The sequence below is a fragment of the Procambarus clarkii genome, chromosome 23 (genome assembly GCF_040958095.1).
Source record: "Procambarus clarkii isolate CNS0578487 chromosome 23, FALCON_Pclarkii_2.0, whole genome shotgun sequence".
Taxonomy (NCBI): Eukaryota; Metazoa; Arthropoda; class Malacostraca; order Decapoda; family Cambaridae; genus Procambarus; species Procambarus clarkii.
The window spans coordinates 14953287-14969911 of record NC_091172.1 but is presented as its reverse complement, the minus strand read 5'-3'; the positions used below and the strand labels follow the sequence as shown (position 1 = coordinate 14969911).

The following is a 16625-nucleotide window of genomic DNA, read 5'->3' as shown; positions in this document are numbered from 1 at the left end:
TGGCCGACCCCTCACAGTGTTCAAGAGAGAACTATCAACATCAGAGGCCCGAGACTGTTCAACACGCTTCCACTACACATAAGGGACATAACTAACCGACCCCTCACAGTGTTCAAGAGAGAACTATCAACATCAGAGGCCCGAGACTGTTCAACACGCTTCCACTACACATAAGGGACATAACTGGCCGACCCCTCACAGTGTTCAAGAGAGAACTATCAACATCAGAGGCCCGAGACTGTTCAACACGCTTCCACTACACATAAGGGACATAACTAACCGACCCCTCACAGTGTTCAAGAGAGAACTATCAACATCAGAGGCCCGAGACTGTTCAACACGCTTCTACTACACATAAAGGACATAATTGGCCGACCCTTCACAGTGTTCAAGAGAGAACTATCAACATCAGAGGCCCGAGACTGTTCAACACGCTTCCACTACACATAAGGGGCATAACTGGCCGACCCCTCACAGTGTTCAAGAGAGAACTATCAACATCAGAGGCCCGAGACTGTTCAACACGCTTCCACTACACATAAGGGGCATAACTGGCCGAACCCTCACAGTGTTCAAGAGAGAACTATCAACATCAGAGGCCCGAGACTGTTCAACACGCTTCCACTACACATAAGGGATATAACTGGCCGACCCCTCACAGTGTTCAGGAGAGAACTGGATAAGCACCTCCAAAGGATACCTGATCAACCAGGCTGTGACTCATACGTCAGGCTGCGAGCAGCCGCGTCCAACAGCCTGGTTGATCAGTCCAGCAACCAGGAGGCCTGGTCGACGACCGGGCCGCGGGGACGCTACGCCCCGGAAGCACCTCAAGGTAACCTCAAGGTAGGATCCAGACCGACAGAGACGTTGTCACTCTCTTTTCACTTCAGCTTTCTGGGTTGGGATGTATATGTTCAGCCAGGTTATTGTGGCGCGCTCTCTGCAGTGCTGACAGAGCTATTATGGTATGGGGGTTTAGGAAGGGAAATGAAACGGATAGAAGAGATACACGTAAATAACATTATGATCTAAACAGAGACGAATGATACAAGTGGAGAGATAAATATGGATAACAATGAACAGCTGTGAAGGATAGGTAAAAAGTGGTAATTAAGAGGAATAGACAAAGAATAACTGATATAATATCATCCAAGTATCATCCAAGACTTGGCGGGGGGGGGGGGGGGTGGGCGGCGGCAAACTCTGGTTAGTAATGAACTTAAACAATACGAGGATAGGTATAAGAATATGGACAGATGGGAACTATTAACAGGAATGTATGTGGCTGGTTGAGAGGTGCCGAGTCATGGTTGACACATCACAAGTGGGCCAAGTTTACCAACATCTTCGTACCCACACTTGGGGTACGAAGACGGCACTGGGCGGACGTTTGGTCACTTTACAGAGGGGTAACTTTTACCATTGTTACCAAGTGATTTCAATCACAGCAAGAGATTTATATAAAAATTAATATGAAATGTATATTAAAATATGTATAGAGCTTATATGAAGGTATTTATGTAGCTTATATTACAGCATTTATGAAGCTAATAAAAAAGTATGTTTACAATTTATATATTAGCAATATGGGAATCTTGAGTATAAATATATATTTATTGAAATAGCGAACCTGGACACCAGAATGTATGAGAGGAGAGCCACAGACGGTTGTCAGGCTCAAGTAACTGTAAGATATGTTATTAGCACTAAGTTATAAATAAATGTGGATAACATTTATAACTAATAACTAGCATAATTCCTAGTTACACAGACCAAACAATGACTAACTAAACCCCAAGTTACACAGACCAAACAATGACTAACTAAACCCCAAGTTACACAGACCAAACAATAACTAACTAAACCCCAAGTTACACAGACCAAACAATGACTAACTAAACCCCAAGTTACACAGACCAAACAATGACTAACTAAACCCCAAGTTACACAGACCAAACAATGACTAACTAAACCCAAAGTTACACAGACCAAACAATGACTAACTAAACCCCAAGTTACACAGACCAAACAATGACTAACTAAACCCCAAGTTACACAGACCAAACAATGACTAACTAAACCCCAAGTTACACAGACCAAACAATAACTAACTAAACCCAAAGTTACACAGACCAAACAATGACTAACTAAACCCCAAGTTACACAGACCAAACAATAACTAACTAAACCCAAAGTTACACAGACCAAACAATAACTAACAAAACCCAAAGTTACACAGACCAAACAGTAACTAACTAAACCCAAAGTTACACAGACCAAACAATAACTAACAAAACCCAAAGTTACACAGACCAAACAATAACTAACAAAACCCAAAGTTACACAGACCAAACAATAACTAACTAAACCCAAAGTTACACAGACCAAACAATAACTAACAAACCCAAAGTTACACAGACCAAACAATAACTAACTAAACCCAAAGTTACACAGACCAAACAATAACTAACAAAACCCCAAGTTACACAGACCAAACAATAACTAACAAAACCCCAAGTTACACAGACCAAACAATAACTAACAAAACCCAAAGTTACACAGACCAAACAATAACTAACTAAACCCCAAGTTACACAGACCAAACAGTAAAAGATTACCCAAAGTGAAAAGTTTTACAGTGATCGCAAACGGAAAAGGAAGAATTTACATTTAAGGTAGGGGACCTTCGACAAGCCGCCGGCCTTCTGTCCTGTCGAGGACACTAATATTAGTGGTCCTCCGGTAAATCTGGAAATTATGTCATAAATCCTCTAGCGACCCCTTAGGCTCACGAACGGATTACTGAACGGATTATTGAGCGTTTCAATAACACGAACGGTACAATACCCCCTTTACAATACGGATTATTGAACGTTTCAATAACACGAACAATACAATACCCCCTTACTTAATAACAAACTAAATTTAGTAGTAACATTTTTCATTTTTATTGACAATAATATTATTATTAATTGTATAACAGCAGAAGAGAGTTGGAGATATGGAGGCAAGAGGGCAGAGCAGATCACAGAGTAAGCCAGTCAAGGGTGGTGGAGGTCCTTGATGGTCGTGTTGAAGTGTACCTTACCTGAGGAAGATGGCTGCTCCAAGCTCCGTCTGGCGCTGAGTTTGCTGGCCGGCTACCGCTGCTTCGGACTCGTCTGGGCTACTTCATGAATACTGCTACTTCGGCTGTGTTGGGCTACTTCATGAATACTGCTACTTCGGCTGTGTTGGGCTACTCAGGGCAACTTTTGCTTCTGCCCCGTTTTGGGCTACTTCAAGACCTCTGCCACCGTTGTCACGTCTTGGGTATTGGTTCCGTATCTTGGGTTACTCTTGGATTACTTCTTAGACGTCTTGGGCTACCCAGGGTTATCACTACTGCTGATACGTACTACTACTGCCACGTTCTGAGCTCCTACGTGCCTTCTGCCACCACTTCTTGGACCACTTCAGAGTTCCACCACTGCTACTCTCTACGCTACGTCAAAGCAACTGCTACAACGAGTTAGTGTATCTCAGAGCTTCTGCTATCGTGTCCAAGGCAGCAAAAGGCTACTTCGCACTTCTCGGAAGATCCCAGGGCTATTATAGACCTTCTACCAAGTGTACTCCTCTTGATGGCATTTATGAAGGTCAGGCAATCCAAGAGTCGATCCAGTGTTCGCGTGACCGTCTATGAACGTGCTCTCCAATGAACGCCCAGAACCGCCACTTTGCTTAACCACTCTCCTATGTGTACACACGAGTAAATGTTATTTTTTCTTATCCGTCTTTGTTAATTATTTTAAATGAATCTTTGTGCTATATAATAAGAATAATGACATGCCAATCAAGATATAGATATGACACTACTCTGTGATATAAATTTCAAATTTTGCCTTGAATGCGAGAGGTAAATTATAAAGTTGAGAAATGTGTCACTGTGATTCCCCGCGCTGCTGAGTGGTCGATCAGTATAACTAATTATTATCAAATTATTATGGCGTTAATGGTCACGGCAGCTTGGTCTCGGGGCCACAGTAAGCTGCAACAGAAGAAGCTGCCAGCTGGTGAAGCTGGAGCTTCAGCACCGCTGCACACACACCACCCTGCCAATATTAGACGCGTTACCTGGTAGAGTCAAGCGTTACCTGGTAGAGCCAAGCGTTACCTGGTAGAGCCAAGCGTTACCTGGTAGAGCCAAGCGTTACCTGGTAGAGCCAAGCGTTACCTGGTAGAGCCAAGCGTTACCTGGTAGAGCCAAGCGTTACCTGGTAGAGTCAAGCGTTACCTGGTAGAGCCTAGCGTTACCTGGTAGAGCCAAGCGTTACCTGGTAGAGCCAAGCGTTACCTGGTAGAGTCAAGCGTTACCTGGTAGAGCCAAGCGTTACCTGGTAGAGCCAAGCGTTACCTGGTAGAGCCAAGCGTTACCTGGTAGAGCCAAGCGTTACCTGGTAGAGCCAAGCGTTACCTGGTAGAGTCAAGCGTTACCTGGTAGAGCCAAGCGTTACCTGGTAGAGTCAAGCGTTACCTGGTAGAGCCAAGCGTTACCTGGTAGAGCCAAGCGTTACCTGGTAGAGCCAAGCGTTACCTGGTAGAGCCAAGCGTTACCTGGTAGAGTCAAGCGTTACCTGGTAGAGTCAAGCGTTACCTGGTAGAGCCAAGCGTTGCGCCTTGACAGAACTGACACCACTTCTGATAGAGCTGACTCTACTCTGACAGAGCTGACACTACTCTGACAGAGCTGGAATTACTCTGACAGAGCTGTGTAAGAACACACCGTGGGAGAACACACCGTGGGAGAACACACCGTGGGAGAACACGCCGTGGGAGAACACGCCGTGGGAGAACACACCGTGGGAGAACACACCGTGGGAGAACACACCGTGGGAGAACACACCGTGGGAGAAGACGCCGTGGGAGAACACGCCGTGGGAGAACACGCCGTGGGAGAACACGCCGTGGGAGAACACGCCGTGGGAGAACACGCCGTGGGAGAACACGCCGTGGGAGAACACGCCGTGGGAGAACACACCGAAGGAAGTGGTGAATGGGTGCCGCGAGCGCGAGGCGGGAAGGAAGCATGGAGAGCGACACAGCGAGCGCGAGAGAGAAGGTCCCCTCGTCTTGTCGATACCGCAGCCAGCGCCACACTGGCTTGTAGCTCGCGGCGGAGGTGGTAGTGGTGGTGGTGTTGATGGGTGGTAGTGGTGGTGGTGTTGATGGGTGGTATTGGTGGTAGTGTTGATGGGTGGTAGTGGTGGTGGTGTTGATGGGTGGTAGTGGTGGTGGTGTTGATGGGTGGTAGTGGAGGTGGTGTTGATGGGTGGTAGTGGTGGTGGTGTTGATGGGTGGTAGTGGTGGTGGTGTTGATGGGTGGTAGTGGTGGTGGTGTTGATGGGTGGTAGTGGTGGTGGTGTTGATGGGTGGTAGTGGTGGTGGTGTTGATGGGTGGTAGTGGTGGTGGTGTTGATGGGTGGTAGTGGTGGTGGTGTTGATGGGTGGTAGTGGTGGTGGTGTTGATTGGTGGTAGTGGTGGTGGTGTTGATGGGTGGTAGTGGTGGTGGTGTTGATGGGTGGTAGTGGTGGTGGTGTTGATGGGTGGTAGTGGTGGTGGTGTTGATGGGTGGTAGTGGAGGTGGTGTTGATGGGTGGTAGTGGTGGTGGTGTTGATGGGTGGTAGTGGTGGTGGTGTTGATGGGTGGTAGTGGTGGTGGTGTTGATGGGTGGTAGTGGTGGTGGTGTTGATGGGTGGTAGTGGTGGTGGTGTTGATGGGTGGTAGTGGTGGTGGTGTTGATGGGTGGTAGTGGTGGTGGTGTTGATGGGTGGTAGTGGTGGTGGTGTTGATGGGTGGTAGTGGTGGTGGTGTTGATGGGTGGTAGTGGTGGTGGTGTTGATGGGTGGTAGTGGTGGTGGTGTTGATGGGTGGTAGTGGTGGTGGTGTTGATGGGTGGTAGTGGTGGTGGTGTTGATGGGTGGTAGTGGTGGTGGTGTTGATGGGTGGTAGTGGTGGTGGTGTTGATGGGTGGTAGTGGTGGTGGTGTTGATGGGTGGTAGTGGTGGTGGTGTTGATGGGTGGTAGTGGTGGTGGTGTTGATGGGTGGTAGTGGTGGTGGTGTTGATGGGTGGTAGTGGTGGTGGTGTTGATGGGTGGTATTGGTGGTGGTGTTGATGGGTGGTATTGGTGGTGGTGTTGATGGGTGGTAGTGGTGGTGGTGTTGATGGGTGGTAGTGGTGGTGGTGTTGATGGGTGGTAGTGGTGGTGGTGTTGATGGGTAGTAGTGGTGGTGGTGTTGATGGGTGGTAGTGGTGGTGGTGTTGATGGGTGGCAGTGGTGGTGGTGTTGATGGGTGGTAGTGGTGGTGGTGTTGATGGGTGGTAGTGGTGGTGGTGTTGATGGGTGGTAGTGGAGGTGGTAGTGGAGGTGGTGTTGACCTAACCTAACCTAACCTAACACTAACAGTGTACTCTAGTACCAAGGCCTGGAACACTTACAGTGTACTCTAGTATCATGGCCTGGAACACTTACAGTGTGTTCTAGTATCATGGCCTGGAACACTTACAGTGTACTCTAGTACCATGGCCTGGAACACTTACAGTATACTCTAGTATCATGGCCTGGAACACTTACAGTGTACTCTAGTATCATGGCCTGGAACACTTACAGTGTACTCTAGTATCATGGCCTGGAACACTTACAGTGTACTCTAGTATCATGGCCTGGAACACTTACAGTATACTCTAGTATCATGGCCTGGAACACTTACAGTGTACTCTAGTATCATGGCCTGGAACACTTACAGTATACTCTAGTATCATGGCCTGGAACACTTACAGTGTACTCTAGTATCATGGCCTGGAACACTTACAGTGTACTCTAGTATCATGGCCTGGAACACTTACAGTATACTCTAGTATCATGGCCTGGAACACTTACAGTATACTCTAGTATCATGGCCTGGAACACTTACAGTGTACTCTAGTATCAAGGCCTGGAACACACAGTGTGTTCTAGTGTCATGGCCTGGAACACTTACAGTGTGTTCTAGTATCATGGCCTGGAACACTTACAGTGTACTCTAGTATCATGGCCTGGAACACTTACAGTGTACTCTAGTACCAAGGCCTGGAACACTTACAGTGTACTCTAGTATCAAGGCCTGGAACACTTACAGTGTACTCTAGTATCATGGCCTGGAACACTTACAGTGTACTCTAGTATCATGGCCTGGAACACTTACAGTGTACTCTAGTACCAAGGCCTGGAACACTTACAGTGTACTCTAGTATCATGGCCTGGAACACTTACAGTGTACTCTAGTATCATGGCCTGGAACACTTACAGTGTACTCTAGTATCATGGCCTGGAACACTTACAGTGTACTCTAGTATCATGGCCTGGAACACTTACAGTGTACTCTAGTATCATGGCCTGGAACACTTACAGTGTACTCTAGTATCATGGCCTGGAACACTTACAGTGTACTCCAGTATCATGGCCTGGAACACTTACAGTGTACTCCAGTATCATGGCCTGGAACACTTACAGTGTACTCCAGTATCATGGCCTGGAACACTTACAGTGTACTCTAGTATCATGGCCTGGAACACTTACAGTGTACTCCAGTATCATGGCCTGGAACACTTACAGTGTACTCTAGTATCATGGCCTGGAACACTTACAGTGTACTCTAGTATCATGGCCTGGAACACTTACAGTGTACTCTAGTATCATGGCCTGGAACACTTACAGTGTACTCTAGTATCATGGCCTGGAACACTTACAGTGTACTCTAGTATCATGGCCAGGAACACTTACAGTGTACTCTAGTATCATGGCCAGGAACACTTACAGTGTACTCCAGTATCATGGCCTGGAACCTCCAGTCCTTGAGAGCTACGTCTTGCAGCCACTTCGTTCTAAAAAAAAATTGCGTTCTGCTTAAATTTCGTAATTTGTGTAACTGGTTATAAACGAAATATGTTAATAATATCCAGTACAATACACTATGACAACAAAGCACTATTATCAGTTTATATAAAATACTATTACCAGTATTCATTTTAAATTGCTAATTATAATTATGACATGTTTTAACGTCTATGAAAATCTCAATATTGCAACTGGTCCAGAATGATTTTATTTGTTTGTTGAAAACTCTTGGACCCAATCACCTTACTCTAGAGTTTCAAAGTAAAAATATTTTAATATCCAAAATGTTAGTGACATAAATTATCGAAGAATTAATTTTAGTTTGACGTTTTCTTAAGATAGCTAGGAAATCGTCAAATTACGTCTTGACAGATTTTGATATAGAATCTCATCTAGATGACCAGTGAGATATAGTAGTTCATGTGAGGCAAGACTACCTGGCCATTGAGGACATTTGCATGCGTCAAGTTAACTCGATTCCTTTTGACCATAGTGTAAAGAAGGTGTATTATGAACGCAGACAAAATAATTGATAGAATATATAGAACTTAAATATATAGAACAAAATAATAGAACCCATGAGCACCACACCAGAAATAAATACAGTTTTGATATTCCAAGAGTACGACTTAATCAAACTAGAAATGCTCTACAAATCAAGGGACCCAGAATGTGGAATGACCTTCCCAACCATGTTAAAGACTGTACCTCTCTCAACCAGTTTAAGATAAAAACTAAACACTACCTAATAAATTCCCTGTAACCTACCTCACTCCTCTATTGTCAACCCATGTCTGTTATTTTTTTTAATCAACACTGTTTGTCAACCTATTGTATTTGTGCTGCTTTTTCAGTCATGTTCCCCCCTTTTTTTTATCTTTATTTGTATTTGTTCTCAACACTTTTTATTCTTTATGCTCAATTAGTATTAAGTTCTAGATATTAATGTTTTTCTTGCCCGAAACGCATTGCGTAATAGTGGCTTTAGGCATTGTATGTACTAGCTCTATCTATATATCGATCCATTAATGTAACATCACTTGTATGTATGTACCTTACCTGAATAAACATATCTATTTATTATTATTTAATTACTACAGCACCTTCAGGTGTGGCAGAGTGCCTGTCTTACCTGTGTCATCTACAGCACCTTCACGTGTGCCAGAGTGCCTGTCTTACCTGTGTCATCTACAGCACCTTCAGGTGTGCCAGAGTGCCTGTCTTACCTGTGTCATCTACAGCACCTTCAGGTGTGGCAGAGTGCCTGTCTCACCTGTGTCATCTACAGCACCTTCAGGTGTGGCAGAGTGCCTGTCTCACCTGTGTCATCTACAGCACCTTCAGGTGTGGCAGAGTGCCTGTCTTACCTGTGTCATCTACAGCACCTTCACGTGTGCCAGAGTGCCTGTCTTACCTGTGTCATCTACGGCACCTTCAGGTGTGGCAGAGTGCCTGTCTTACCTGTGTCATCTACGGCACCTTCAGGTGTGCCAGAGTGCCTGTCTTACCTGTGTCATCTACGGCACCTTCAGGTGTGGCAGAGTGCCTGTCTTACCTGTGTCATCTACAGCACCTTCAGGTGTGGCAGAGTGCCTGTCTTACCTGTGTCATCTACAGCACCTTCAGGTGTGGCAGAGTGCCTGTCTTACCTGTGTCATCTACAGCACCTTCACGTGTGCCAGAGTGCCTGTCTTACCTGTGTCATCTACAGCACCCAGGTGCTCGTCCAGAGTTATGTAGCACCAAGTCATCCAGGAACGTCTCCATAGCAACTTTGATAGGTATTGTGTAGGTCTTGATGTTTGTATGGAACCTTTGATGTTAGCAGAGACATGTTTGGAACCTTTGATGTTAGCAGAGACATGTTTGGAACCCTCGATGTTAGCAGAGACATGTTTGGAACCTTTGATGTTAGCAGAGACATGTTTGGAACCCTCGATGTTAGCAGAGACATGTTTGGAACCCTCGATGTTAGCAGAGACATGTTTGGAACCTTTGATGTTAGCAGAGACTGCATTGGAACCCTCGATGTTAGCAGAGACATGTTTGGAACCCTCGATGTTAGCAGAGACATGTTTGGAACCTTTGATGTTAGCAGAGACATGTTTGGAACCCTCGATGTTAGCAGAGACATGTTTGGAACCCTCGATGTTAGCAGAGACATGTTTGGAACCCTCGATGTTAGCAGAGACATGTTTGGAACCTTTGATGTTAGCAGAGACTGCATTGGAACCCTCGATGTTAGCAGAGACATGTTTGGAACCCTCGATGTTAGCAGAGACTGCATTGGAACCCTCGATGTTAGCAGAGACATGTTTGGAACCCTCGATGTTAGCAGAGACATGTTTGGAACCCTCGATGTTAGCAGAGACATGTTTGGAACCCTTGATGTTAGCAGAGACATGTTTGGAACCCTCGATGTTAGCAGAGACATGTTTGGAACCCTCGATGTTAGCAGAGACATGTTTGGAACCCTCGATGTTAGCAGAGACATGTTTGGAACCCTCGATGTTAGCAGAGACATGTTTGGAACCTTTGATGTTAGCAGAGACTGCATTGGAACCCTCGATGTTAGCAGAGACATGTTTGGAACCCTCGATGTTAGCAGAGACTGCATTGGAACCCTCGATGTTAGCAGAGACATGTTTGGAACCCTCGATGTTAGCAGAGACATGTTTGGAACCCTCGATGTTAGCAGAGACATGTTTGGAACCCTTGATGTTAGCAGAGACATGTTTGGAACCCTCGATGTTAGCAGAGACATGTTTGGAACCCTCGATGTTAGCAGAGACTAGTAGTGAAGTATGTGACTACGACCGTCCCAAACCTGAGGAGAAGCTCAGGGATCGAACTCCGTCATAGTCAAAAGTGGTGTGGGAGTCCGTAGAATGGAACGGGTTGCATCAGGGGGGACGTTGTGGGTCACAGGGGTAAAATGTATGGGACGTTGTGGGTCATGTAGGTAAGAGGGGAGGGGGGGGGATAAGTATGTGGGCATGTGTACATCATCTCAAAGGTTTCTGGGGCTTCCCCGGATGTTTTTGGCGCCTGGCTGATGCATGGCGTCCGGCCAGGCGTCACTTGAGAGAGGGTCATGTTGGGTAGGGGCGGGAAGCAATGTGGTTGGTATGCGGCCATGTAGGGAGAAAGAAGAGGAGGAGAAGAGAAGATGAATATGTATGAGTATGTGCCGTAGAGTTATTCCTGTGTGTGTGGATAGATTGGAGTATGTTGAGTGAAGGAGAGCATAGTCTTAAGATGGGTATAGGAGTATGTAGGTTATGTTGTGGAGGGCGGACGCGTGTGAGCGTCCGGTGTCTTGTTAGCCGTTATGGGTTGATGGGGGTCATGTTGTGTGGGGTAGGAGAGTATGTGGGGTAAGTGTGTAGATTAAGGAATAGGAGTAGAATAGGATAAGAGTAGAATATGTGGATAAGAGTAGATGAATATGTATGTGTGTTTGCCGTAGAGTCAATCCAGTGTGTAGAGATAAATAGTTAGATTAATAGATGAGGCTAAGTAAGGCTATGTAGAGGGGGTGGAGGGGGGAGGGCCCCAACATAGGCTGGTATGTTGAGGGGAGAGGGAGGGGGGGCTTCCCCTCGACCTGAAAGGGTCCTGAGGGGTAGGAGAGCAAGGGACTTAAGATGAGCAGGGAACAGCTGTTTGAGGTTGTGTGTTCTGACAGTGGGGGTCATTATTTTTCTAGGTGTCAGACCGGGTTGTGTTGGGCGCTGCACCAGGGCGGATGTGCTCCATTAACCTTAATCGTTTTTCAAAGACTACAGAGTGGTGTGGGAGGTGTGTACTGTCCACCATTCAGTGGCTAACTGAAGAGTATTTCCAGTAGGTGTTTGGGTTATATTTTCCCCTCCCCCACTCCCCCTCAGCTCCCCCTCGTCAGGGGACAAGCGGCATCTATCATGGGTAATTTCACACTCCATGGGTCTGGAGTTTTGACTTAGCACACACACACACCTCAGTCGGAATGTTTGCGCTTTCTCGCTAGTGAAAGAGAGAATATATGCGCCTTTTATAACATTCTTTGCTGAATATTTTAACTTATTCTCACACAAGCAACCGCATTGACGGTGCGCAATGACTGCTATTACTTCCTCCTACACGGCCGGAAGTGCCGGGGGTTCCCCTATCCACTGTGGTTTCGTTAAGGAAAGGAAGATGTAGCTACAGTCCGTGGGCCCCACCTGTTCCACATACCATCCCCCTCACACTGGGGGGGGGGGGAGTGACGGCAATGGGGTGTACTCTCTCTCTCTCTCTCTCTCTCTCTCTCTCTCTCTCTCTCTCTCTCTCTCTCTCTCTCTCTCTCTCTCTCTCTCTCTCTCTCTCTCTCTCTCTCTCTCTCTCTCCTCTCTCTCTCTCTCTCTCTCTCTCTCTCTCTCTCTCTCTCTCTCTCTCTCTCTCTCTCTCTCTCTCTCTCTCTCTCTCTCTCTCTCTCTCTCTCTCTCTCTCTCTCTCTCTCTCTCTCCTCTCTCTCTCTCTCTCTCTCTCTCTCTCTCTCTCTCTCTCTCTCTCTCTCTCTCTCTCTCTCTCTCTCTCTCTCTCTCTCTCTCTCTCTCTCTCTCTCTCTCTCTCTCTCTCTCTCTCTCTCTCTCTCTCTCTCTCTCTCTCTCTCTCTCTCTCTCTCTCTCTCTCTCTCTCTCTCTCTCTCTCTCTCTCTCTCTCTCTCTCTCTCTCTCTCTCTCTCTCTCTCTCTCTCTCTCTCTCTCTCTCTCTCTCTCTCTCTCTCTCTCTCTCTCTCTCTCTCTCTCTCTCTCTCTCTCTCTCTCTCTCTCTCTCTCTCTCTCTCTCTCTCTCTCTCTCTCTCTCTCTCCTCTCTCTCTCTCTCTCTCTCTCTCTCTCTCTCTCTCTCTCCTCTCTCTCTCTCTCTCTCTCTCTCTCTCTCTCTCTCTCTCTCTCTCTCTCTCTCTCTCTCTCTCTCTCTCTCTCTCTCTCTCTCTCTCTCTCTCTCTCTCTCTCTCTCTCTCTCCCTCTCTCTCTCTCTCTCCTCTCTCTCTCTCTCTCTCTCTCTCTCTCTCTCTCTCTCTCTCTCTCTCTCTCTCTCTCTCTCTCTCTCTCTCTCTCTCTCTCTCTCTCTCTCTCTCTCTCTCTCTCTCTCTCTCTCTCTCTCTCTCTCTCTCTCTCTCTCTCTCTCTCTCTCTCTCTCTCTCTCTCTCTCTCTCTCTCTCTCTCTCTCTCTCTCTCTCTCTCTCTCTCCTCTCTCTCTCTCTCTCTCTCTCTCTCTCTCTCTCTCCTCTCTCTCTCTCTCTCTCTCTCTCTCTCTCTCTCTCTCTCTCTCTCTCTCTCTCTCTCTCTCTCTCTCTCTCTCTCTCTCTCTCTCTCTCTCTCTCTCTCTCTCTCTCTCTCTCTCTCTCTCTCTCTCTCTCTCTCTCCCTCTCTCTCTCTCTCCTCTCTCTCTCTCTCTCTCTCTCTCTCTCTCTCTCTCTCTCTCTCTCTCTCTCTCTCTCTCTCTCTCTCTCTCTCTCTCTCTCTCTCTCTCTCTCTCTCTCTCTCTCTCTCTCTCTCCTCTCTCTCTCTCTCTCTCTCCTCTCTCTCTCTCTCTCTCTCTCTCTCTCTCTCTCTCTCTCTCTCTCTCTCTCTCTCTCTCTCTCTCTCTCTCTCTCTCTCTCTCTCTCTCTCTCTCTCTCTCTCTCTCTCTCTCTCTCTCTCTCTCCTCTCTCTCTCTCTCTCTCTCTCTCTCTCTCTCTCTCTCTCTCTCTCTCTCTCTCTCTCTCTCTCTCTCTCTCTCTCCTCTCTCTCTCTCTCTCTCTCTCTCTCTCTCTCTCTCTCTCTCTCTCTCTCTCTCTCTCTCTCTCTCTCTCTCTCTCTCTCTCTCTCTCTCTCCTCTCTCTCTCTCTCTCTCTCTCTCTCTCTCTCTCTCTCTCTCTCTCTCTCCTCTCTCTCTCTCTCTCTCTCTCTCTCTCTCTCTCTCTCTCTCTCTCTCTCTCTCTCTCTCTCTCTCTCTCTCTCTCTCTCTCTCTCTCTCTCTCTCTCTCTCTCTCTCTCTCTCTCTCTCTCTCTCTCTCTCTCTCTCTCTCTCTCTCTCTCCTCTCTCTCTCTCTCTCTCTCTCTCTCTCTCTCTCTCTCTCTCTCTCTCTCTCTCTCTCTCTCTCTCTCTCTCTCTCTCTCTCTCTCTCTCTCTCTCTCTCTCTCTCTCTCTCTCTCTCTCTCTCTCTCTCTCTCTCTCTCCTCTCTCTCTCTCTCTCTCTCTCTCTCTCTCTCTCTCTCTCTCTCTCTCTCTCTCTCTCTCTCTCTCTCTCTCTCTCTCTCTCTCTCTCTCTCTCTCTCTCTCTCTCTCTCTCTCTCTCTCTCTCTCTCCTCTCTCTCTCTCTCTCTCCTCTCTCTCTCTCTCTCTCTCTCTCTCTCTCTCTCTCTCTCTCTCTCTCTCTCTCTCTCTCTCTCTCTCTCTCTCTCTCTCTCTCTCTCTCTCTCTCTCTCTCTCCCCTCTCTCTCTCTCTCTCTCTCTCTCTCTCTCTCTCTCTCTCTCTCTCTCTCTCTCTCTCTCTCTCTCTCTCTCTCTCTCTCTCTCTCTCTCTCTCTCTCTCTCTCTCTCTCTCTCTCTCTCTCTCTCTCTCCTCTCTCTCTCTCTCTCTCTCTCTCTCTCTCTCTCTCTCCCTCTCTCTCTCTCTCTCTCTCTCTCTCTCTCTCTCTCTCTCTCTCTCCTCTCTCTCTCTCTCTCTCTCTCTCTCTCTCTCTCTCTCTCTCTCTCTCTCTCTCTCTCTCTCTCTCTCTCTCTCTCTCTCTCTCTCTCTCTCTCTCTCTCTCTCTCTCTCTCTCTCTCTCTCTCTCTCTCTCTCTCTCTCTCTCTCTCTCTCTCTCTCTCTCTCTCTCTCTCTCTCTCTCTCTCTCTCTCTCTCTCTCTCTCTCTCTCTCTCTCTCTCTCTCTCTCTCTCTCTCTCTCTCTCTCTCTCTCTCTCTCTCTCTCTCTCTCTCTCTTTTTTTTTTTTTTTTTTTTTTTTTAAACTAAGACTAGGATTCATAAGGGATGCCTAATAACATACCTAGTGAAACTGCAAGCAAGAGCTGTTATCCTACCTCAGCTCATCTGAAGCCTACACCTAGAAACTCATTTATTTCATAAGAGTATACTTTGAAACTAACACAATGGGAACTATCATATATTTAACTTATGTAAGCTAAGTTGAAACCTACTCCTAGATGCCCATTTATTTCATGAGCCTGGTATTTTTTGCTTTGGAAGGAATAGCCTTTATTCATTAAAAACATTAAGTAACAATCATATAAGGAACAGGATGAGCTTGTAGCCAGCTGTGTGCCAGAGTCTTCATGTGAACAGTTGACCTGATCTCCCGTGTATCAATCTGTTGAGCGAACAAGTTCCAGATGCGAGTAAGTCTCGGAAGGAATGAACGCTGATGGAGTGATGTTCTTGAGAATGGCACTTCCAGCATGAGACTGTTGAAGGTTGAGAGCCTAGTGTTACGAGTGGGAACTACTGGTAGTCCACGGAGTTGGGCCAAGTGCGGAACTTTGAGGATGTTGGTCTTGTACATAACAGTAAGACCAACAACGTCCCGACGGTGTTGCAGGCTCTGATGTTCAGACCGTTCCCACCAGACTTGGTCAAGACTAGAGATAAGCCTTCTAGCCCGTCTCTCCACTTTGTCCAACAGTCTGACGAAAGATGGGGGGCAGGCAATCCAGGAAAGGGGTGCATACTCAAGATGGGAGCGAACTTGAGCTTCATATAAGGTGCTGCATCCCTTGCTGTCAAGAAGATATGAGATGCGCCGTAGTGCTGTAAGTTTCCTGGCTGCCTTTTTAGCTAGGTTTATCACATGGCTCTTCATTGTCATTGAAGAGTCGAACTTCATTCCCATGATGTCAAATTCTTCTGTGAACTCTAGGGATTTGCCACCCATTTGCAGTTCTGTCCGATTCGCCATGTGCAGTCTAGTTATCATCATCGCTTGAGTCTTCTCAGCCGCAAATGTGACCTGCCATCTCCTACCCCAGGTAGAAATTGCTGAAAGTTTGTGATTAATGATTCTTGCAGCAGTTAGCATTTCCTCCTTTCTGTATGTAAAGGTTAGAGTACAGTCATCAGCATAGGCTTGAGCTTCAGGAATGAGATGAAGAAGATCGTTGAAATAAACATTCCACAGCAGAGGGCCAAGCACACTACCCTGTGGAACGCTGGCACCAATTGAGTGGCTATCGGATTCTGCTCCATTGAGGACCACCCTTAGAGTCCGTTCTTGAAGGTAGTCTTTTAATAACACTAAGATGGAGCCTGCAATGCCTAAAGCTTGAAGCTTCACTGCTAGTCCAGAGTGCCAGACCCGATCAAAGGCTCCTGCTATATCTAGAGCAACAACACAGCTGATCTTGGACTCATCCAGTGACTGATGCCACTTAGAGGAGAGATTTAGCAAAAGATCAGCAGTAGATCGGCCTTTTCTAAAACAATACTGTCGATCACAAATTAGCCGATGACGGTCAAAAAATGATGTCATTTGCTGAGCAATTATTGATTCTAGGATCTTGCCAGTAATGGAAAGCAGTGACACAGGTCTGTAGTTACCAACTACTGAGCGGCTCTTCTTTTTGTGCACTGGAACAACGTCTGCCTTCTTCCATAAGGAGGGCCAAATTCCTTGAACTAGGCACAGTTGGAAGAGGCGCGTGAGAGGTGGAGCCAACAGGTCAGCGCAGCAGCGTAGTAGTCTTGGACTGACCTTA

At 46.8% G+C, this 16625-nt stretch overlaps 1 protein-coding gene across 1 annotated transcript; it reads left to right on the top strand.

Moving 5' to 3' along the window:
- Nucleotides 1-9754: 9754 nt before the first annotated feature.
- Nucleotides 9755-10717, top strand: LOC138367689 (aggrecan core protein-like). Its single transcript, XM_069329654.1, has one exon. It carries the CDS (start codon nt 9755-9757, stop codon nt 10715-10717), a length of 963 nt encoding a protein of 320 aa, XP_069185755.1.
- The last annotated feature ends 5908 nt before the right edge of the window (nt 10718-16625 follow it).

Excerpts from the sequence above, each read along its gene's own strand:
- LOC138367689 (XM_069329654.1), top strand. The coding sequence starts at position 9,755 with ATGTTTGGAACCTTTGATGTTAGCAGAGACATGTTTGGAACCCTCGAT.